The following is a 24,455-nucleotide window of genomic DNA, read 5'->3' as shown; positions in this document are numbered from 1 at the left end:
ATTTGGAGCACAGCCTTGTATGGCAGTGGGACGTGGACTGTGGAAAAACAGGAACACAACAGAATGCAAGCATTTGAGATGTGGTGCTACAGAAGGATGTTGGAAATTAGATGGACTAATAAGGCAAGAAATGAGTAAGTTCTCTGTAGAATTGGCGAGGAAAGAAATATCTGGAAAACACTGGCAGGAGGAAGGGACAGGATGATAGGATATCTATTAAGATATCAGGGAACAGGGAATAACTTCCATGGTACTGGAGGGAGTTGTAGAGGGTAAAAACTGTAGAAGAAGACAGAGATTGAGATAAAACCAGCAAATAATTGAGGATATAGGTTGCAAAGGCTACTCTGAGATGAAAAGGCTGCCACAGCAGAGAACTTCATGGTGGGCTGCATCAAACCAGTCAGAAGAGAGATGACTCAAAAAAAGTACTGCTTCAAAAGCAGATTCAGATTACTGAACAGATATGAGGGATTGCACCATAAAATGGAAAGCCACTTGTTTATGGCTGTGTGGCACTACTGTGTTTGTAGTTATGGTTGGTCTGCATTAATAAGTACGTGTCTCTTTGGGCTAAAGTCTATATTGGGATCCTAGAAATTTAGGGAGGAGTGCCCCAGCTCCATCGTGAACTGTATTTTCTTATGTTGGGAGTAAATTATGTTGCAATATATCTAATAATCAAGTGCTATCTGTCCACAAATACAGCACATCATCCACATGTCTGAACCAGTATTTGAATTTGATATTCTGTGGTTATATCAGTGAGAAAACTTGTTCAAATTTGTCCATGAAAATTTCAGATGGTGTGGGACTATGAGAAAAGACCACAGCTAGGCCCTCAGACTGATTTTGAAACAAGTTCTGAAACAGGAAATATGTTTTACACATATTTGAGTAGCTCAGATACCAAGCTTGGGGGTCTACATTTTTTACAAATTTTACACAGACTTTAAAAAAATTAGACCCAAATTTGGTGTATTCTAGCTCTGTTTCTAGTGAGAGAGCGAGATTATATCATTAAAATGGAAACTATTTTAAATTTAAGTTTGGTATTGTTAATAAGTAATAAGGAGCACAAATTCCATAGGTCTTGTAGTGATATTAAAGATATACAAATCCCATTCAATTCTGAACTAGTATTGTTTAACATCACAAGCTTTTTTAAAAACATTCCTACTGATGAGTTTACAAATATATTAGAGGATCTTTTGCATAAATCCAAAGTAAATCCAGCAGAATTACATGACATAGACATTGCTACTCAAATGTGTGCAAATCAGATTTTCAGTTTCAGAACACATATTATATTCAGTCTGATAGGCTAACTACATGGATTCACTTCTTAATCCATACTATCTGAAATTTTACAGTTGTGATTGATAAAATACTATGAAAAATGTGTAAAATTGTACCACTTCTATGCTTGGCCAACAGAAACCAGTTAGTAGTAACAAAACTGGTGCATCATCCCACTGCAGGCAAAATTTCAAATGACCTCACAAAAAAGTTAAAGTCTTGCAACTAAATATCTGCATTTTATTACGACAGCAGCTTTCAAAAGTAAAGACAAACTGCAGCCCTCGACACAATGGTGTGTGTGTAAAACCGTATGCAATCACTCTATAAAAGTATGTGTTTGTCAGTAAGGAAGAGCTATGTCAATTAGGTTACCTGGAGCACACAAAAGAAGCTGGAGATTAACAAAGAAAGATTAAATCTTTGATGATCATCTTTTAACAGATACTCACTCATATATGTGTAATGTGAAGTTTTACATTCTGTTAAGAAAAGCAGAAAGATTATCCTATTGAGAGTCAACAAACATATGACAGCTAAGTATTAAACGATCATACTCAATTACTTTGTTCCCCTCTGTTAAATTGAGTTTTAGTTGGAAATGCTATATTAAAATTGCAAACTCAACTCCATTTTTCACCACTTGTTAAATGTATCTCCATACATAAAACTTTTGTTTTTTCTATATCAATAACAAAAATTTTCTGGTGAAGCAACATGGAAAAAAAAGGAAAAGGCACTTCTCACTTATAGTGGATCAATTTGTGCAGGGGGGGGGGGATGCACACTAGCTTTTAAACACTTGTTCTTTCCAACAATAGTACGCACATTTGCAAACGTAACCACAAAGACACCCAAACACAAACTCCCATGGTCACGGCAAAGTTTAGTTAATGTAATTATTTCTGCATAATGTAAAAAATAGAATACTTCCTTAAGCAAACAATCTATGTCATATTTTCGTGTCTTTTGTATAAATAATATCTGTACAATTCATATGTAACCTTATCTGTGTTTTTGATACACAGATGTCACTTGGAAATAGTTTATGAAGCCAAAAACCAGTTCATGAACAAATAAATATAATTTCACAGAACATCACGAAGTATAACTACAATATTCGGTTTTTCAATTTAGGGCAGTTGACGTCATGATTGGATGCACAACAAAAGAAATAAAGAAAAGGGTACAGGTGGATTTTCGGTAACTAACTAGTTTTGAAGACTAAGTGTGCAGTCAGTCAGTGTGTATTACTAGTTTTGACTTAAAGCAATGATATACAGATTTTATATGGAAAATGAAATAGAATTGGGCAGAATACGTAGCTAAGTAAATGGATGGTGGACAGAACAAGGATGGTCTTTGCTGGTTTCCAATACATAAGAAATAACCAATATGATGACCTAATGGAAGACAGATACGAGGGCTGTTTAAAAAGTAAGGTAACTCTTCAAAGTGTGCGGGCAACGTACATTCGATTATCGATCTTTTTCTTTTGTTATGTTGAACACACATGCCCTGAACATACGTTCACAGTTTAAAGTGTACAGCATACTTCGTTTGTTTTTGACAGATAGAACGGTTAGATATGTTTTAGTGTGCTCGTCAATTTTCGATTATTATAAAAAAATGGGACAAAGAATTTGCATCAAACTTTGTGTGAAAAATGGGAATCAAGGACTCTTAAAACACTTGAAATGTTGACAGTGGCAAACAGTGAGTCTGCTCTAAAAAAAAGTTTACAAGTGGTACAAGATATTTCAAGATGGCTGAGGAGATGCCAATGACAAATCTTGTTCTGGACGCCCCAGCACAAGAAAATTGCTTTGGAAAATCGTCGAATTACTGCAAGAGAAGTTGCTGAGGATGTTAGCATATCAGTCGGCTAGTGACATGCAATTTTTTCAGATATTTTGGGCATGAGATGTGTGTCAACGAAGTTTATTCCAAAACTTCTCAGTTTAGCTCAGAAGAAATGGCATATGAGGATCACTCAGGAGCCCTTGAATGATGTCAATGATGATCCTGCTTTGCTCAATAGGGTCATAACTGGTGATGAAACATGTGTTTATGGTTATGACGCCAACACCAAAGCCCAATCATCCCAATGGAAGTATCACGGAGAGCTAAGACTGAAAAAAATTATGTGAAGTTCAATCAAATGTCGCAGTTTTGCTCACTGTTTTTTTCAATTACTGTGGCGTAGTGCATCATGAATTTTTGCCTCAAGGTCATATGGTCAATAAGGAGTATCACCTTGACATTATGTGCCATTTGCAAGAAGCAATACGCAAAAAATGTCCGGAATTGTGGAAAAACAATTCATGGCTTTTGCATCACGACAATACACCTGCTCATTCATCGTTGCTTGTTGGAGATTTTTTGGCCAAAAACAACATGCCTCAGCCACCATATTTGCCGGATTTGGCCCCCTGTGACTTTTTCGTGTTCCCAAAACTGAAGAGACTATGAAATAACAAAGTTCTTAATTGACTGAGGAAATAAAAACTACATCATTGGAAGTACTCAACGGTGTAACAAAAAGTGCTTATGAGAAGTGCTTCAAGAATTGGAAGAAGCATTTGCACAAGTGTACTGTATCTGAGGGGATTACTTTGAAGGGGACACCATGAATACTGATGAATAAATAAATATTTTTTCATACAAATTTAAAGTCACTTTACTTTTTGAACACACCTCGTACATGAATTTAAAAAACATTCATCAATGTGTTTTTGTATTACAAATGAATAAATACAAATTCCACACAGCACAGCAGCTTTCAAAGCACTGAACTTGAGACTGAACTGCACAGGGAGCTTTTGTCAGCCAATCATAGCTCATGTTAAGTGATCTCATCACCCAATGAAAGCAGATGTTCAGAGCATAGGACAAGTGATGTAATCAGTCAATACCAACATCTCTGGTAAATAGTGCGAACACACAAATATGAAAAGTTAATGGTTTAAATCAATATACATACGGTACAGCCACAAGAAAAGATTACCTTTTAGGTATAATATTGGCCATCAAATTTTTTTTTGCTCTTTTTCTTTTTCAAGGATGTGGTTATGAAGGATCCTAAGAACACAGCTTAAGCTGTTCAAGAGCTCACCTAACCCTTTTTTTAGGATAATTATGCTTTCTGCCTTCTTTATTGTATAATTTGTAATCTCTGAAACAACTAAAATAAATATGAAGAACTAATCTTGCAGCTTGGTCTTTTTTAATGTATTTTACCCTGCAAGATATATCAAACACGAATGTGGAAAGTGTCTGGGGTGTACCCATGAATGGAAGTAAAACATGGAAGATGAACAGTTCAGACAAGAAAAGAACAGAAGATTTAGAAATGTGGTGCTACAGAAGAATGCTGAAGATTAGATGGGCAGATCATGTAACTAATGAGGAGGTACTGAACAGAATTGGGAAAACAAGGAATTCGTGGCACAGATTGACTAAAAGAAGAGATCAATTGATACGACACATTCTGAGACATCAAAAGATCACCAATTCAGTACTGGAGGGAAGCATGAGAGGTAAAAATCATAGAGGAAAAACAAGAGATGAATACAGTAAGCAGATTCAGAAGGATGTAGGTTGCAGTAGCTATATGGAGATGAAGAGGGCTTGCACAGGCTAGAGTAGTATGGGGAGCTGCATCAAACCAGTCTTCTAGTAACATGAGAAATATGGGGATGGTGGCAAATTCTGTTTGGGGTAGGGATGAGAGGAGACTACTTGATCGGTTGGTTGGTTAATTTGGAGGAGAGGACCAAACAGTGTGGTTGTCGGTCCCATCAAATTATGGAAGGTTGGGGAAAGAAGTTGGCCATGCCCTTTCAAAGGAACCATCCTGGCATTTGCCTGAAGCGATTTAGGTAAACACGGAAAACCTAAATCAGAATGACCGGACACGGGTTAGAACCATCGTTCTGCACCACCTGGCTCGGTAGAGGAGACTGCATGAGGGCTTTTACACAAAAATAAACTAATAAATCATAATTACCTTATTACATTGGAGACCAAAATATTCAAAAAATCTCTCTTCACAACCTTAGAAATTTTGTCAGTGCAGTCTGTGTTCCCCTTGTATAGCTGAAGTACACTTGGATAGGAGTCATATAAATTATCAATATAGTCCTTAGAAATGTAACATGTATTTTAAGTAGAAACCATTTTCAATGGCATTTATCTTTTTTTGGAATCAAATGACATTTTACACAAAGGGAAGATTTCCAAATATTGAGAGAAAAAAAAAATACTAGAAAGGAACATAAATGCTTGTGCTGACATGTAAGGCTTTCTGAGGAAGAATTTGCTCACCTTGATCTTGACCTTCAGCTGATTGCGTGAATCAGAGAGAGCAGATGGTCTGGAAGTATCGCTGCCACCACCCACAGTTGTATCTCCAGTGCTCCCTGATTCAGTAGTGGCAACTGTACCAGCAGAAGGCCTTGGTGTTGGAGCAGGCGTACGGCTTGCAGACAGTGCTGAATGAAATGATGCGTTCTCAACTTCTTCATCAAAATCGGCTGCCACATGAGGTACAGCTGTAGATGGTTCTGACGCAAAGGCACCCAAGAGATTGTCACGGAAAGTTGACCGATCTTCGTATGAAGAGCTGTAGGTACGCATATCTACAGGTCCAGGCAACAAAGGAGCAACCACATTGCGGTCTGGTGGTGGGGGCGGAGGTGCTGCAGGTGTAGGTGTAAGGGCAGGTGTAGTCCGTTCATGGTGTGATAATCCACTACCTGTAGTACACGAACTAGGAGCATGGTCTGACGAGCGGCGCCTCTCACGCATGTCACGGAGGTTTTCCACACCCTCTGTCGGACCACTCTCATCGTCAAACTCTAGATCAAACACAGTGCCGGCCAATTTATGGTGGATTGTGTTGCAGCTGGCAGCAATGCTCGAGTCCTGCAACAACACCAGAAAACACAATAAGACAAATGAAATGAAAAATAAAGAACTTACTGGATTTTATATTTATGAGACTAATTCATGAAACAATAACAAGAAAATGAATAAAAAATTCGTGTCACATACTTCTGGCTAGAAAACTTTTTTTTTTTTTTTAACCATAGTTGGAAATAAGAGAGGTGAAAGCAATTCACATTAATAGATCTGTCTTTCCTGCTGTACAAAATCACAACTTATTTCTATGAGAAAGAAGGCCTACAACACAGTTTTAATGTATTGCAGATGTTATTTGAAAGTTTCTCATATGTGACAATTCTTCTCTGTGTAACAGCATGTTTAACATAATTCATGGATGAAATAAAAACAGAGAACAAATGTAAAATGCATGTTCAAAGTTACAAGTTTGTCCAAATAACTGCTTAGTGCCATAACAAAGATAGAGAGAAAAAAATCTTTAGAATAATCCTAGACCAAAGTTTTATACAACAAAATTAATTCAGCTGAACTGATCAAGGTGCTCAAACAACACTGAATGTTCATCAGGTTGGTACGCTAATATGTAACAAAATCATCACAAAGTTGGTTTCTTTATTTGAAGGATCTTTAAGAAGTAGAGCTCTTAATTACATCTCAGAGAGGATTTAAGAAACCTACGAAGAGTAGATGCCAATTTCCAATTCCAGATGACTGCACTGTGTACATCTACATAGATACTCCACAAGCCACCGTACAGTGCATGGCAGAGGGTATGCTGTACCACTACTGGTCATTTTCTTTCCTGTTCCACATGCAAATAAAGCAAGGGAAAAACGACTGTCTATATGCTCCCGTATGAGCCCTAATTTCTTGTATCTTATCTTTGTAGTCCTTACGCGCAATGTATTTTGGCGGCAGAAGAATCATTTGGTAATCAGCTTCAATTGCCAGTTCTCTAAATTTTCTCAATAGTGTTTCTTGAAAAGAATGTCGCCTTCCCTCCAGGGATTCCCATTTGAGTTCCTGAAGCATCTCTTGAACAATTACGTGTTGTTTGAACCCACTGGTAACAAATCTAGCAGCATGCCTCTGAATTGCTTGGATGTCTTCCTTCAATCTGACCAGTACGGATCCCAAACACTTGTGCTGTACTCGAGAACAGGTCACACCAGCACCCTATATGCAGTCTCCTTTACAGGAGAACCACTCTTTCCTAAAATTCTCCCCATATAACCAAAGTCGACCATTCATTTTCCATATCACAGTTCTCACATGCTCGTTCCATTTCATATTACTTTGCAACATTACAACCAGATATTTAAATGATGTGATTGTGTCAAGCAAATCACAAGTAATACTGTAAATGAACATTACAGGTTTGATCTCCCTACTCATCTGCATCAACTTACATTTTTCCACATTTAGGGCTATCTGCCATTCATCACACCAACAGGAAATTTTGTTAAGTCATAATCTTTCTAGAGTCACTCAACTTCAACATCTTACCATACACCACAGCATTGTGAGCAAACAACCTCAGATTGCTGCCCGCCCCATCTGCCACATCATTTATGTCCACAGAGAACAACAGTGATCCTATAACACTTCTGTTGGTCTTGATAAACAGCTTTATGTGGAGCAAAATATGGCTAGGCTGGTCACCAATCCACACCGAAGACAGTGCAATGAGTCGGTGACTGAAACCCAATGAGTCGCATAAAAAACTGATTGACTGCTAAATGATAGTAAGAACTGAGAACTCCACTGTCATGTTATCAACATGTGAAGAGGCAGTGATGACCAGTGAATCTGAGACTTAGCTACACTAAAGGTCTGGATTGACTGCTGTGAGTATAACTCTGTCATTATTTAGCACTGTTAACATGTTTTATCCAATTCTTCTTGCCAAGGCAGGCTAGTGTACCTTGGGCAGGATTGTTGCATTCCCAACTGCCATGTGCAAGTACACGCAAAAGTATGACAAAAACTGATGAACAGTTCTACAGTACGAAACTTTGGGTATGAGACCAGAAATGATGGTAATTCATCAGTAGAATTTACCAAGAACAACTTTACCTCAATAAGACACAAACAGAAAAACAGACTTGACAAGTATCAAATGAAACTAAACATAAATTTGTTCACCTAGCAGAGGCAGGGAACACACACACAAAAGGATTTAACTTTTACAAGCTTTCAGAACCAGTGGGTCCTCCTCCAGACAGAAGAGTTGAAGGGGTACATTTAAGATGTACCCCTTTCCCTAAACCTGTCCAGTCCTCTTCCTTCACTCGTCTTCCTTTCCCTTCAACTCTACTGCTGGGAGGAGGAGCCACTGGCTCCGAAAGATTGTAAAAGTTAAAGCCTTTTGTGCGTGTATTCTCCTGCTGCCACTTGATGAGTAGATTTTTTTTATCTATCCATTTATATTATCAATACCTGGTTATTTTCATTGTTATATAAACATAAATTTGACTATATCTAATCAAATATAAAAGAAATTAAACACAATTTGGCAAACCCTCACCCACTTTAGAGTTTCAAGTGATCACAGACTAGTAAGTTACAGATAAAAAAAAACATAAAACTAGAAATGTATCTAGCAGAAAATCAGAAACACACTTTAATCAATGGTACAACTACTCAGGAAATGCACAATATAGGGACTTAAAAAGAAGAAACAGTATTTTATGTTGTATGTACAACGAAGGACAAAGGAAAGAAAATCTCAAACAGAACAAAGCAGCTATTACAAGAGGAGGTCAGGAGCTTTAAGCAAATTATACAGAACGTGATAAGTATGCTAAATTAAACATTACTATTCAGAAATGCCTTCAAGCTGATGTGAGGATGTACAATGAACATCCGTTAATAGAAATGATTGAAAACAATAAGAGCATTAAGAAAATAAAACAGAAACTTGTTTGGGGGAAGGTATCTAAGTTATTAAGTTAGGTGGTAAATTGTGAAAGCATACAAATATTTATTTAAATATTTGTACAGTTCAACAGATAACTTACAAGCACAGATAATTAAAAAGAAAAATTATGACACTTTGAAATAAATTTCAGATAATGTATCAAGAGCCGGTTGAGATTTGAAGAAATGAAAGGCAAACAATTTTCTAAAACTGGAACAATGATAAAATTATTCTACTTCGCAATAAATGAAATCCTCTCCATAATGCACCACATATTCATAAATATTATTTCCATTTAAACACAAAAAACTCCACTGTACCACTGTACTTTAATCAAGCAAACGAACATAGATATTCCAGAATGAGATTTTCACTCTGCAGCGGAGTGTGCGCTGATATGAAACTTCCTGGCAGATTAAAACTGTGTGCCCGACCGAGACTCGAACTCGGGGACCTTTGTCTTTCGCGGGCAAGTGCTCTACCATCTGAGCTACTGAAGCACGACTCACGCCCGGTACTCACAGCTTTACTTCTGCCAGTTTCCAACATAGATATTGTGCAGTGGACTATATGCAAGTCGTGAACAAAATCACAGACTGGAGCAATGAGGGTGAATAAACATTCCATTTAAGATTATGATTTTGTGGAAGTCTTTGATTTAGTTAAAGCAAAACATGCACTAACAGCCCTAGAAAAACAAGGCAATATTTCAATTTGTGTTGGTACATTGAAGAATATACTGTAGGTTTCACTGGACTTCACCAGCATAATGGAAAATTCAGAATTGAAAGAGGACTCAGGCAACAAGGAATTTCCATGTGTTAACCGCTCTCAGCTACCCTTAAGGAAGCTTTCAGATCCTTAAACTGGGAAAATCAAGAATGAATGCATGTTAGTAGGGCATATGTAAAACACTTCTTTTGGATGACAACAATGTACTGTGGTACCTGGTAAACTGAACTATGGTTAACCAGTTACATAGATATTCATTCCATGACAGATTAAGGTAGAGATACAGAAGCAGTAGTAACTACTGGTTGTGAAAGATTTATTGGAGAACCAAGTAGGATGGTGTAAAGCATTTTCCTGTTGCACAAACTCTGTTTGCATCACATATTCCGATTAATCATTTAGTAGTGATAGATCCATGAACACATGTAAGGAATGGTCAAAATGTATCTAACAGCACACAAAACATAACAAAAAACACTGCACGTGTACGACACTGTCAAATGCTTGCTACTGGATGCCATTTAGAACAAAATTCAGAATGTGAAACAATAATGGAAATTCTTGGAGGGAGCAATACGTAATATAAGAAGAAGACTGTCACTCACCTATAGATGATCAATGACTGGGGAACAGAAACATGTGACAGAAAAACGCATTCACACTAATATGTTTTCTGTCATGTTTCTGTGCTCCACACGTCAATCTGCCATACATGAGTGGCTGCCTTTCCCTTATTTGAAGAATATGTATGTGACCATCTGATAAAATATGTCTTGTCAAAGATGCTATTTTGCTAGTCAGCACTCAGCTGTTTGATATGTGGCTGCAATGCAGTCAGAAGACACAGCATTTTTACAGGTACTTTTAAATGAAGTAAAAAAACTGACAATGACAGTTGGATAAGGGAAACTGACATTCCCAATGCTACTGTGAGGAAAAAGTCGAAAATTAGGCAATTTAAGTAATGGCTCTAAACCTTGAAAGAAGTTTTTATTACACAACTGTAATTGTTCATTAAGAATAAAACAATCTTGAAGCAAGAGGTGTTTGAAAATTACCAATTCTTGAAGGATATCGAGTCTGAGACTTTTTTCTCGGAGTGTAGGGTACTGACATTTTGCACTTCTTTGGGTTTATGGCCTGTGATTAACAAGTGGTCAACAAAGGATGAATTATGAATATTAGTATCCTTTTTTTCCTACATGATGTTCTCTCAATCTTACAGATATACCTCACCCAGTTTGTCCTATGTAATAGGCCGGACAAGGATCACAGACAATTTTATAAACTCTTGACTTCTGCAAATGAGACTGTGTTGAATCCAAATTGTGAATAAGATTATTTTTTAGAGAATTATTGGTGGATAAAGCTACTTTGCAATGGCAATGCCGGCTTATATGCCATTTAGTCTGATGCCTCTCGCGCATGTGCCAGTATAAGCTGCAGTTTGTCTGTCTTTTTTTATTATGATTTTTATTCTTGACTCATGGTACACAAACATGTCATTTGAAGAGAGTACTGTTGCTGACATTTTAAAGTTTTTATGTAAGTACAGTTTTCTGCTTTTGGTTGTGAATTTTCACATATACAAAAGCGCTGGCAGGTCGATAGACACACAAACAAACACAAATATACACACAAAATTCAAGCTTTCGCAACAAACTGTTGCCTCATCAGGAAAGAGGGGAAGGAGAGGGAAAGACGAAAGGATGTGGGTTTTAAGGGAGAGGATAAGGAGTCATTCCAATCCCGGGAGTGGAAAGACTTACCTTAGGGGGAAAAAAGGACAGGTATACACTCGCACACACACACATATCCATCCACACATACAGACACAAGCAGATATATATATATATATATATATATATATATATTTCTAAGTAACTTTTACCACTGTGACAAAGATAGTCTTAGAACTATCAAAACCTGGTCAATGTATTAAAAATAAATAAATAAATAAATAAAATTAAAAAAAAATGTGAAACCGGTTGGCTGACTATTACATTTTATATATTTGCATACACAGCTGCTGAGCTCACTGCCACAAAATGTTTAAAATACCAACATGAAGAGTCACAGCAGTGTAAGCAACTGGTTATCAATACACTGTGAGGGAACACAATCCCCTTCCTCTCCCAAGAGGAAATTCATCTACAAGGGCACATGTAAGTAAAGAAGCAATACATTTCACAATAAAATTGTGTTCCAGGAAACATAAATATATGGATGGTGGTGGTGGTGGTGGTGGTGGTGGTGGGGGAGTGAGTGAGTGAGTGAGTGAGTGTGTGTGAGAGAGAGAGAGAGAGAGAGAGAGAGAGAGAGAGAGAGAGAGAGAGAGAGGAGGGGGGCGAGCAGCCCACAAATTGGTTGTACCAGGTGTACCGGTATGAAATGAGCGTTAAGATACAAATGTGTTGATAGGGAACATTTGTTGTGAACGAGCCTTAATTTTTTATTGTTTGGTTGGTATGACATCTGTCAAAGATATTTAGTATACATCAAGTCATGGAACAAACATCATCATATGTTTTCATCATGTTAACAATGTCGAATTTTGTACCAGAAAGTGATGATTTGCGGAAAGCATTAATTTTCTGTTTTCATTTGGAGGGGGAGGGGGCGGGGGAAGAGGTGCTGCAGAGTCGCATCGAATGCTTGTCGAGGCATATGGTGATCATGCTCTATCAGAAGCAACAGGCAAAAGATGGTTTCAACAGTTCAGAAATAATGATTTTGATGTAAGAAATGAAGAACGTGGAAGACCAACAAAAAAGTTCGTAGATGCCGAATTCTTAGCAGTATTGGATGAAGATGATACTTTGAGTCAGAAGCAAATGGCAGCAATGCTAAATGTTGCACAGCAAACAATTTCTGACCGTTTGAAAGCTATGGGGAAGATCAAAAAGTGTGGAAAATGGGTGCCACATGAATTGAATGAAAGACAGATGGAAAACCGAAAAACCATTTGTCAAATTCTGCTTCAAAGACATGAAAGAAAATCAATTTTGCATCAAACTGTTACTGGTGATGAAAAATGGATTTATTTTAAGAATCCTAAACGGGAAAAATAATGGGTTAATCCGGGACAACCATCAACATCGACTGCAAAACCAGATCGATACGGCAAGAAGACAATGCTCTGTGTTTGGTGGGATCAGAAAGGCGTGGTGTATCATGAGCTTCTAAAACCCGGTGAAACTGTGAATACTAATCGCTACAGATAACAAATGATCAATTTGAATTATGTATTGATCAAAAAAAGACCAGAATGGGCCAGAAGACATGGCAAAGTAATTTTTTTACACGACAATGCACCTGCACACAAAGCAAAACTGGTTCAGGATACAATCAAAACACTTGGCTGGGAGCTGCTACCCCACCCACTGTATTCACCAGACTTGGCCCCTTCCGACTACCATTTGTTTTCATCAATGGGACACGCATTGGCTGAGGAACACTTCGATTCCTACGAAGAAGTCGAAAATTGGGTGTCTGATTGATTTGCTTCAAAAGACGAACATTTCTATTGGCGTGGTGTCCACAAATTGCCAGAAAGGTGGTCAAAATGTATAGACAGCAATGGTCAGCACTTTGAATAAAATGTTTTTACTTTTCAACTCAAAATTAGTGTTTTATTTTCATAAAAAACACTCATTTCATACCGGTACACCTGGTAATTGAATCTGTGTGTAAACCTCTAAACCGATTTTCTTTTTACAAAATATAGCAAATGTCCCGCAGGAAAAATGTGCCGTGAAAATGAGATTAAGAGGTATGTTATAACTGCAACAAATACAGAACAGATGAGGAATTATATTCTCCACAGACACAGCAGATAGAAGAATTAATGTCAGTATTTGCCATTCAGAACTTCCATTGATATTGAGCAATCGTAACAAACTGTAAAACAACTGAATTACAATAGGAGTAAAGAAGCGTTTCCTTCTTTTTCTGTGAAACATAAACATGTTGAAACGTGTCTTGGTGTTAGAAAGAACAGTTATTTTCATAACAGGAAGTCAAGAATTCCCATATTTTAGGCTGCAAACATGGATGGCTGTTAAGAGCTTCAAAATCACACCACAATTAGTAAAAATAATATCAGGAAAAAACCTAATAGTGTCAATGTTCTGTTGTACCCCAGAAAGATATATGTGTGATAACATGTGTCCTGTGCTGTGACTGGCTGATAGGAGCAAGAAGCATACTGCATAAGCAGCATGTTAAATTATGAGTGTTCAGAAGTCTTTTCTGAAAGCATGTGTCTGGAGCACAGCCATGTATGGCAGTGAAACATGGACAATAAGCAGTTCAAACAAGAAGAGAACAGAAAGTTTTGAAATTTGAGATTAAGTTAGCAGGCTGTGTAACTAATGGGGGAGGGTTGCTGAACTGAATTGGGGGGGGAAAAAGTGGCACAACTTGAGTAAAAGAAGGGATCAGTTGATAGAATACATTCTGAGACATCAAGGAATGATCAATTTAGTACTGAAGGGAAGCGTGGCATGTAAAAATTGTACAGGTTGATAATGATATGAACACAGTAAGCAAGTTCAAACATCTGTAGATTGCAGTAGTTATTCAAAGATGAAGAGGCTTGCACTGAATAAAGTAGCATGGTGAGCTACACCAAACAACAAACAGTAAGCAGGATCAGACATATGTAGTTTGCAGTAGTTATTCAGAAATAAAGAGGCTTCCATTGGATAGAAGAGCATGGAGAGCTGCATTAAACCAGCCTTTGAACTCAAGGCAACAACAGCTTGAAAATATGTGGTTAAAACAGTAGAATGCATTAAAGATCTCTCCAAAAGTCTCAATTTTATATGAGTATTTTGCAGACGTGTTGGGCAATGTGATGTCAGCACATAAAACTATTACTTCTATTTCAAGTTGAATGGGTTTGAAGATATTCAGAGAAGTTGGTGTTAGGGGAAAGCATCCAGATGGCATGCGCTGTGAAGCAGTCATTGCACTTGAGTGTGGTGTGTCCAGTAGAATGTTCTGAAACTGTGTGGATGTTCATTCAGGTTGACAGATGTCTCTGGACTAGGAGTATCATAATGGACTAGGATACTTTTTAGACTGGGTGAGCAGCATGAACAACTTTTTTTTTTGGGGGGGGGGGGGATAACAATATTGTAAAAAGGAAAGTTGCTACTTACCATATATTGGAGATGCTGTATCACAGATAGGCAGGAACGTTCCAAAGAGACTGTCACAAATATAGCTTTCGGCCAGTAACGCCTTCATCAAAATTAGACAACGAACTCACACATGCATGACTGTAGTCTTGGGAATCTGAGGCCTCATATGCCTGAGACTAAAGTCATGTGTCTGGATTTTCCATTGTTTGGGAGGGGTAAGAATGATTGTAGGCATAATATTCATAATTTGTGGGCCTGATGATAAGTAGTTGCCTGATGGAGGATATATTTCAGTAGTTCTAGTTCAGGATGACACTGTGTGATGAGAGGGGGGTGTTTCTGAGGATAGATGGAGAATTAGAGGGATGCAAATATATAGAACATTTCTTGTGCCTCCACCCAGCTGTCCACTCTAATGAATAGCCATTAAAAATTGTGGCCAAGGGCAGAGTTAAGCACAACATGCTAATTTCAATGGTTGTTTCGCAACTAATGCCATCTGGATTCTGCCCCTCCTTCCCACCATACATCAATCTTCTCTGAGTTACAAAGATTGTACTTATTCTTACAACACTTCCTTTGAACCCACAATCTCCTGGCCTCACTTCTGCTAATGATTGACCCCCATCCACCTACGCGACCCTAACTTCACTCAGCCTGTACTCAACTCCTCCTCTCCGCAGCTTCCCTGTTCCTGCGTTCGATCCCTTCTCTCATTTCCCTTCTCTGCATCACTATGTGCTGTGCATCATTCTCCCTGACTGCAGACAGAGAGAGCTCAATGGTGCAACATTCCTATTGTGTACATCTGAGACGTCTTCATTCTGCTGTCAACCACCATTCCCTAATCCTTCCTCCCATTCCCCAGATTTCTTCCCACTACTCCATCACACATAACCCCCGAGTCCAGTTGAGCTACAGTGGCAACACAATGTAGTCAGCTTGTTTAGTGATTTGTTACCTTTAGTCCTATGATTATTTACATAGCAAAGAGTGTGTTACGTATACCTAAAAATGGCAGATTTCAGCATTGTAAACATTCTGAAAGAATGCAAAGTCCTCCACAATTTAGTGGAAAAGCAAATTTCCATGTCAGCAGGAAATGTGGACGCTATAATTTTTCGGACTTTCGTGACAATCTGTTGACTTTGAGAGGTGTCAGGTATCCCACCAGATATCAGCATCATTTGTGCAAGACTCAAGTAGAACCTGATGAAGATAACAAGTCACATTGTCAAAACATAATGCATGATACCTGATGAAGATAACGAGTCATGTTGTTGAAATATCATGCATGAATGATGCTAATATCCAGCACAATACACAACACCTTGAGATGTCTACGTCTCCACTGTCAAATGCCTACTGTTGTGCTGAAAGCAGTTTGTCTTCCGCATTCAAATGCAGACTCCTGGTGGCACTTCAATGAAGTGTTAATGGATAGGTGACATTATGAAACAAAGAAGAACTTTGAATTTATGACAGTACCTTCTTTTGAAAAACATTCAAGTGTATGGTCACAGAATTATTTTTCTTTAATTAACTAGATTTAATGTAAATATTGCTTTAAAAAGTCAGAGAATAATACTGAAGTTGGCAATAAATAGTACAAAATTGGCAAAAGTAACCCTTAAACAGCCAAAAAAATGACAATGAAACGGAATACAAAATAAAACAAATTATTCCTCTCCCTATGTAAAAGTTATATAATACTCCTTCCCCAAATTTTTCTGTTGCAATAGAATGTATATCCTTTTACACAATTAAATTATCACACTTAAATTCATTATTTATGACAAGCACAATTATATATTTCACTGCTGTGCACAAATATTTAGTAGGTTACCTAGCTGAATATATGTTCCATCAAGCACTTACATTTTTCCATATTAAAGTCAATTCCATGAGATATTGCTCACGAACTGCTTCATAACCTGGGTTGTGAGTAACTGAATCTCCTTTCCCTTCTTCCCTTTCTTTCCCCTCTCTCCTCCCCGATGAAGGAACATTTGTTCCGAAAGCTAGGAACTTAAATTTTCAGTTCTGTTTTGTGTGTATCTATCGGCTGTACTGAGCTGAGGTAAGTACTGGCCAGCCCCTCTATCTCTTTGTTAGTATTTGTTTCACATCTTTATATGAGATTTTCCATTAATCATTTAGATCACCTACATGGTCCACATCCTTCATTGTTTTGTCCCTTTGTTAGCTATCACTTACGTCTGTCATCTTAACACTTTCTCTTCTTCAGTGTTTTATATATTCATAAATAAATATTTTCGTCACCAACTGTGCTAGTTTCATCTTCCTCCTATTATCTTGTTCCGTTTACAGTCATCTTCTCTTTTTTATTTATTGATTTATTTATTCAACATTCCATAGTTTTAACGTTCGTTATTCGCTGTTTCCCAGCCAACAATCACTGCCAACAATCTCTTCCATACCTACCAGTATCATCCATTTCCGTCGATTTCTTGTTGCTGGTGATATTTTTGTGCCATTGGCTATCTTTCTCTGCCACAAGAAAATTTTTTTGGGACATTTCTGCGCCACCCGCGATCTTTTTTGCGGCACGCGTGATCTTTTTTGCGGCACGCGCAATCGCTTTTGCGGCACGCGCGGTCTTTTTTCGCCACTTGCTATCTCTGTTTTTGAGCAACGTGTGTTCTTTTCCCCTGATCTGGACATACTTGCTTGGTCTGGTCAACTTTTTCCATATTTTTCTTATTTAGTGGTCTTCCTTTGGTATTGAACATTACCAACACAATTTCTTTCCTTCTCGTCCTTCCCTCCGTGTTTTATTCCTTCTTATGATTACTATTTCAACTTTAGTTATTTAATTTCCCTACCCACCAGTTACCCACTATGTACCCTAATCCTATACCACATTATTTACATTCATTCTGGAAACATGCATTCACCGTAGCCAAACTGCAATCCCACATACTTTTCCTCCGGTCCTGCTTAACCTTTGGAATTACCCCTAAAGGTCTTACCTTAAAAGTTCCCATCTCCAGGTGCAATTCCTCCTTCCACCAGTCTCTCCTGGACTTCCAGAACCTTCAATCCTTAGCCCTTACCCAACTTGTCCTGAATCTCTACACTACTTCATGTAACCACCACTCCCAACAGCTCCTATCACTCTTCAAAGTCCTCCACCTCTCAAACCCTTGCTTGGAGAACACACTCAGGAACATCATCCTAGAAGCCAGCTGCAAACTTGAGTTCCATGCCACACACCACCTGAAAAAACTATCCACAGTGCTAGTGCAACACCTAAGAAGTGGGGTCCCTCTCCCTATCCCTCACAAACACCAACCACAACAGAACCTTCAACAAACCCCCCCTCATAGCCAACAAACCTAGCCTAGCCACCCTACTCAATCTCCCCATCCCAGCACATACCCCACACAGACCAAATCTCAACTATAACCACAGTCAAATGCCACATATCACCAGTCCCAATTCAGTCCTAAACCTCTCATCCAGATCCCTCTCTCCTCCAGAGACATCTGTTCTATCAAAAGGCTTAACTTTTAGCCCCACACCTAAATTCAACCACACTGCCCTGGTTAAAGATCTCCTCTCATTCAGCCGGAACCTCAACTGGAAATATCACTTCACTACCCAAACACAGCCCCCAAATACTAGACCCAGTGTTGAACCCAGTCTAGAACAGTTCCGACTGCCTTCTCAAAGGGATCCTCCTCCCCTCCCCCAAAACCATCCCTTGCAGACATTTCAGGAATTCCTCACATCCAGTGTTGCCTCCCAGTCCTTCTTGAAGAACATACCGACAACCCCCAACATCACCCCAGCTGAATCCCGTGCCATTAAGGAGCTGAAAATAGACCGCTCTATTGTCATCCTCCCGGCAGATAAAGGCTCCACAACTGTCGTACTTGACCGTGTGGAGTATGTGGCAGAAGGACTGCGTCAACTCTCTGACACCTCAACCTACAAAGCTGTTACCCAGGACCCCATTCCCTCCATCCAGACTGAGCTGCAAAAAATCCTAAAAATCCAAGGTCCCTCACAAGGCCTCACAACGGCTTCCATAGACTTACTCACTCCACCTGAGCCACATACCCCTACCTTCTACCTATTACCCAAAATCCACAAAGAGAACCATCCTGGCCGTCCCATTGTAGCAGGCTTCAAAGCCCCAACCGAACGTATCTCAGCTCTGGTAGACCAGCACCTACAAACTATCACCCGCAGACTCCCATCCTACATCAAAGACACAAACCACTTCCTAGAACGCCTCAAATCCATTCCCACTCCTCTCCCACCTGAAACCTTTCTTGTCACCATAGATGCTACATCCCTTTACACAAACATCCCACATACCCATGGTCTCTCTGCCCTTGAGCACTACCTCTCCCAACGCCCACCCAAAGATCTTCCAAAAACCTCGTTCCTTATCACACTTACCAACTTCATCCTCACCCACAATTACTTCACTTTTGAGGGCCAGACCTACAAACAAATCAGGGGAACGGCCATGGGAACCAGGATGGCTCCGTCCTATGCCAACCTCTTCATGGGCCGCATGGAGGAGGCTTTCCTGAAGACCCAACAGCTGCTTCCCCTGGCCTGGTATAGGTTTATAGATGACATCTTTGTGGTCTGGACTCATGGTGAAAAAACACTCCTTAATTTCCTCCATAACCTCAACTCCTTTTCGAATCTGAATTTCACCCGGTCCTTCTCCAAAACCCAAGCCACCTTCCTGGATGTTGACCTTCATCTTGTTGAAGCTCACATCCACACCTCTGTCCATATCAAACCCACAAACAAACAACAGTACCTTCACTTTGATAGCTGCCATCCTTTCCACATCAAACGCTCCCTTCCCTACAGCCTAGGTATTCGTGGCAAACGTATCTGCTCCAGTGACGAATCCCTCAACAATTACACCAATAACCTGACCAGTGCTTTCCTCTCCCGCAACTATCCTGCAGACCTTGTCCACAAACAGATTTCCCGAGCAATACATTCCTCCCCGTCCAACAACAACGTTCCTACCCCCAGACCACACAGAAGCATCCCCCTTGTCACCCAATATTATCCTGGCCTCGAAAACATCAACAAATTACTCCGCCAGGGATATGACTTTCTCAAGTCAACCCCTGAAATGAGATCATCCCTTGACAAAATTCTCCCCACACCACCCAGAGTTGCCTTTCGTCGCCCCCCTAACCTCCGTAGCATCCTTGTTAAACCCTACAATATTCCCAGACTACCTTCTCTACCCAGCGGTTCCTACCCCTGTAACCTACCCCGCTGCAAAACCTGCCCCATGCATCCCCCCACAACCACCTACTCCAGCCCCGCTACTGGCAAAACATACACAATTCAAGGCAGGGCTACGTGTGAAACTACACGGGTCATTTATCAACTGACTAGCCTGCACTGCACAGCCTTTTACATCGGCATGACAACAACCAAACTGGCTGAGCGCAAGAACGGACACAGACGAACTGTCCGCCTAGGAGATGCCCAATACCCAGTAGCGGAGCATGCCCTCCAGCATAATTCTAGGGACCTAGGAACCTGCTACACCGTACGTGCCATTTGGCTTCTCCCACCCAACACCAGTCCCTCTGAACTGCGGAGATGGGAACTTGCACTCCAACACATCCTTTCATCCCGCCATCCCCCTGGACTGAACCTACGTTAAACAACCTCACTCCCATTCACTCTTCAGTCTTCCCCTCTTTCCCTTTCCTCTTTAGCCATTCACGCATCTTTTCATCCTACATAGTTGTGTTTATCTTTATACTATATATCTCTTTGCTTCTGTATGCATCCTCTTTGGTTTGAAGCTGGCACAGTACTTACAGTAGAATATCTTTGGCTTCCCTCTGACAACCATTTTCCTTTCCCTGTTGCTTCATAACCTGGGTTGTGAGTAACTGAATCTCCTTTCCCTTCTCCCCTTTCTTTCCCCTCTCTCCTCCCCGATGAAGGAACATTTGTTCCGAAAGCTAGGAACTTAAATTTTCAGTTCTGTTTTGTGTGTATCTATCGGCTGTACTGATCTGAGGTAAGTACTGGCCAGCCCCTCTATCTCTTTGTTAGTATTTGTTTCACAGCTTTAAGTTATATCAAACACAAATGTGCCAGTAAAATCTTAAGTAATGGCATACATGGCTGGGCTTTTAGGTCTGAAATTTTTTTAAGTGATTGGTCCCCAATATTAAGTTTTGAATCAGAGTCTAATGCTGCATGATTTAAGAAATTCATTGCACAATCTCACATGTAACATCATTCATCTTGTGTAAAAGGAAATTTACTTCAAAAGTAATGCTTCCCAAACCATCATTCACAATATTTTCCAGCGACCTGTTAGAAATGTAAACAGCTGTGACATCATGTTCATCGAAGCGAGGCTCATGAGAAAGCTGCACTGACAGCAGTTTGCTGTTATGAATGATTGCACAGTCTTTGACATATTTTGTTGCAGACAGACACTTGTGTGTGCACTGTGTTTTGTTGTTGTAAACGGTGCATTTTGTTTGCAACTGAAGTTTTATTTTGGCATTATTCTCTAATTTACGTTTTCTGCTGCCGTGTTATTCTGAAGTAGTGGACTAAAGTAAAATTCTGTTACAGTATCAGTTCTTACCAGTCAGAGTTACAAAACTTAAGTGAAAACTACAACAATGAAAAATTTCCAGAATCTTAAAAAATTTCTGGGTTTTTCCAAGACTTCCTAGGTGTCCCAGTGTGTATAAACCCTTTTATATGAATTTAAAAATTAGGAATTGAAGTCTAAATATTCTAACAATGATAGATATAGTTAAATTATTCAGGTAAAAGTTCAGTTTTGTTGATGTGTACGTGTCACACTCTGAATGCTCCTGTATTTCTATCAGTACCTGTTTATAGCATGCAGAACATGAATGTACCTTTCTAATCAAAGCAAGGCTGTAATATAAGATCTTCACCCTATAGTGTTAAACTAGCGACAAGGTGTGGCAACTGTGAAGGAAAGAACGTAGTAAGACCTCTTCCTGCTTCTGCAGACATACTTCACTGTTGGAGCAGTGCAGCACATCAGAAGCTCTGGGATGCACATTCTACACTTACTTTTACATAACTATTGTAGAAGAATCATTTCCTTCTCTTATAACTCTATTGCAACAGCAATTTTGAAAGTTGAAACGGAATATTACCTGATAATGATGATGAGAACGGGCTCGCCCCCTTGATCCTCGTCCTCCACGAATGAAACTCCCAGCTCGCCCTCGGCTGTTTCCACGCCCTCTTCGGCCTCCCCCATCCCCTCGACCTCGTCCTGGCCGTCCAGTCGCACTAGTAGAACCACTTTCTCTTGGTGATTTGCCTGCAGGTGATTTCTGCACTTGTTGCTGTTGTTGCTGCTGCTGTTGTTGTTGCTGTTGGCTAATGAACCGTGCAGAAGTCCGTGTTGGTTTTGCAGGGGATCGCTTTCCTGCAGGAGCAGGCTTTGTTTCTGAAACAGCCGTTGGCACAGGAGCTGGAGTAGAAACAGGCGTTGGAGTTGGTGTTGGTGCTGGTGTTGGTGGAGCATGCAACTGTGGTGGTTGCTGCTGCTGCGGCTGGCTAGTAGGAGGTACCGTTGTTGTGACGGCTGGTGGCACAACAGGCGATGCAAATGTTGCTGCTGGGGTAAGTGGAGCCTCAGGCATCACTGCAGGAGATGTCACTGCAGCCATACAAAATGAAAGCTCATTTAATTAAACTTTCACAATATGGTTGGGAGGAGGAAGAAGACAGCAACCATACAGCTATTAAATTGTTTATTTGTAAATACTATATCAGAATATATGTTTGCAAATATGTATGATTCAGTTAACTTAAAAAAAAGACTGTAACTCTGAAATATTACTACAATTATGTGTGACTGCTCAACCTTTTATGTGTATATTTATGTAGTTGATGCTGAAACAGTAGTTTTGATACAAGCCATTCAATTATATGACTATAGTAACAGTTTAAATCCTAACCATATTGACTACAAGCAAAGAAAATGGTACAATATGAGAACTTTTATCCAGCTTATATCACTGAGGGACCCTTCATTTTCAGTAATTTTATTTCTCCACTCCATTTGTGAAATATGCAAGGTGATAAAATTTTTAGTACGTTGACTTTGTTGCTTACATTTTAGATGATGAGTGGAAATATTCACATGCTTATCAGTTTTTTTTTTAAAGAAAGGAAAAGAGTACAAATAAATTGTAGAAACACATAATAAAACAAACAAATGCTCTGTAAAGAAAGAAAAAAATACATAAAGAAAGAAAAAGCAGATTTGTCCCTCATCATTACGCATAAACAGAATTAAAACAAGTCCTATTCTCTCCAACAACTCCCTCTTCATCCTCACAACTCCCTCTCTAGCTAAGCGCTATGTCACCTGCCCCTCCTCAAACCTATGCATTTCTCCTTCCTAATAGAATCTGATAGGGGTTCCATCGTGACTTAGAACTTTGTTCAGTTTTAACGATCTCAATTGCTTCTCAACGACACTGACATTGACACTTACTCCACTCACCTTTCAGTGTTACGAGGATTAAATTGGGGAATTTCTCCTGGGTTTTCCTTTGAAAACATTCGAAAACGGAGTTTAACATTGCAGTTTTTACGCTGCTACCCTTAATTTCAATTCCTGTGTCATTCACGAGTGAGTGGACGCTAATTAGGAATACTTTTCTCTACTTTTAATGTGCACATTAGCAGTAGTGGAATTTTGCCTCATAATGTAATGGACAGCCTTTTGGTGTCTTGTAATTTTTGATTAGGGATGTGTTTATTAATAATATTTAAACTTCAGTCACGACATTTTTATTTTTTAACTACTGTCTAATGTATTTTGAAGATGCAACTCCATTTTCAAGGACTGTATAAATACATTGTGTGTAACATCTGCTTCAGCTTTAATGCCCATTATCCTACACGTTCCTTGCAAATGGAATTGTAGCTGCACAGTGCATTCGTAGTTAGAAAATAAAATTATTGTGACTGAAGATGGAGTATTATTCATAAAATATATTCCTAACCTAGAATTTACAGTCATAGGCAGCCCACATTTTTTATCTATTAATAATAACTTGTAATTTTGCTATTTTCTTAAGTGAATAATTTTATTATTATAATTAACTAGAATTCAACATTTTTAAACAACATATTTTCTTGTAAATATATTAAATACTAATTAGAGAACCAAACACAATTCCATTAATAATATGTAGTTATGAAGAGTTGAAAGAATAAAAATTATGATCTATTATTGAGAATGTAAATACAGAAAGCAGAGAAAATATTTCACGTATTAACTATCTATGCCCACAGATTTTTTGAGTTTGGGTATAAGATATTTTATTCAACATACTATCAATTTCACCTGAAACTCATTATCATCAAATGATAATGTTCTTACACCCAGGTACACCTTCAATTTTGCA

The 24,455-nt window shown here is 39.0% G+C and overlaps 1 protein-coding gene across 1 annotated transcript in view; it reads right to left on the bottom strand.

The window, feature by feature from the left end:
- LOC126260508 (PHD finger protein rhinoceros) overlaps nucleotides 1–24,455 on the bottom strand; it is a 244,715-nt gene that overhangs the window by 29,065 nt on the left and 191,195 nt on the right. The window contains exons 17-18 of the mRNA XM_049957839.1: nucleotides 22,182–22,693; nucleotides 5,626–6,225 (exon numbers count right to left, since the gene is read on the bottom strand). Of these exons, the coding sequence (XP_049813796.1) occupies nucleotides 5,626–6,225; nucleotides 22,182–22,693 (1,112 nt within the window). The remainder of the gene's footprint in view (nucleotides 1–5,625; nucleotides 6,226–22,181; nucleotides 22,694–24,455) is intronic.

This window comes from Schistocerca nitens, chromosome 5, assembly GCF_023898315.1.
Source record: "Schistocerca nitens isolate TAMUIC-IGC-003100 chromosome 5, iqSchNite1.1, whole genome shotgun sequence".
NCBI lineage: Eukaryota > Metazoa > Arthropoda > Insecta > Orthoptera > Acrididae > Schistocerca > Schistocerca nitens.
Note: the sequence above shows the minus strand (reverse complement) of the source record. Positions and strands in the feature narration are given on the sequence as shown.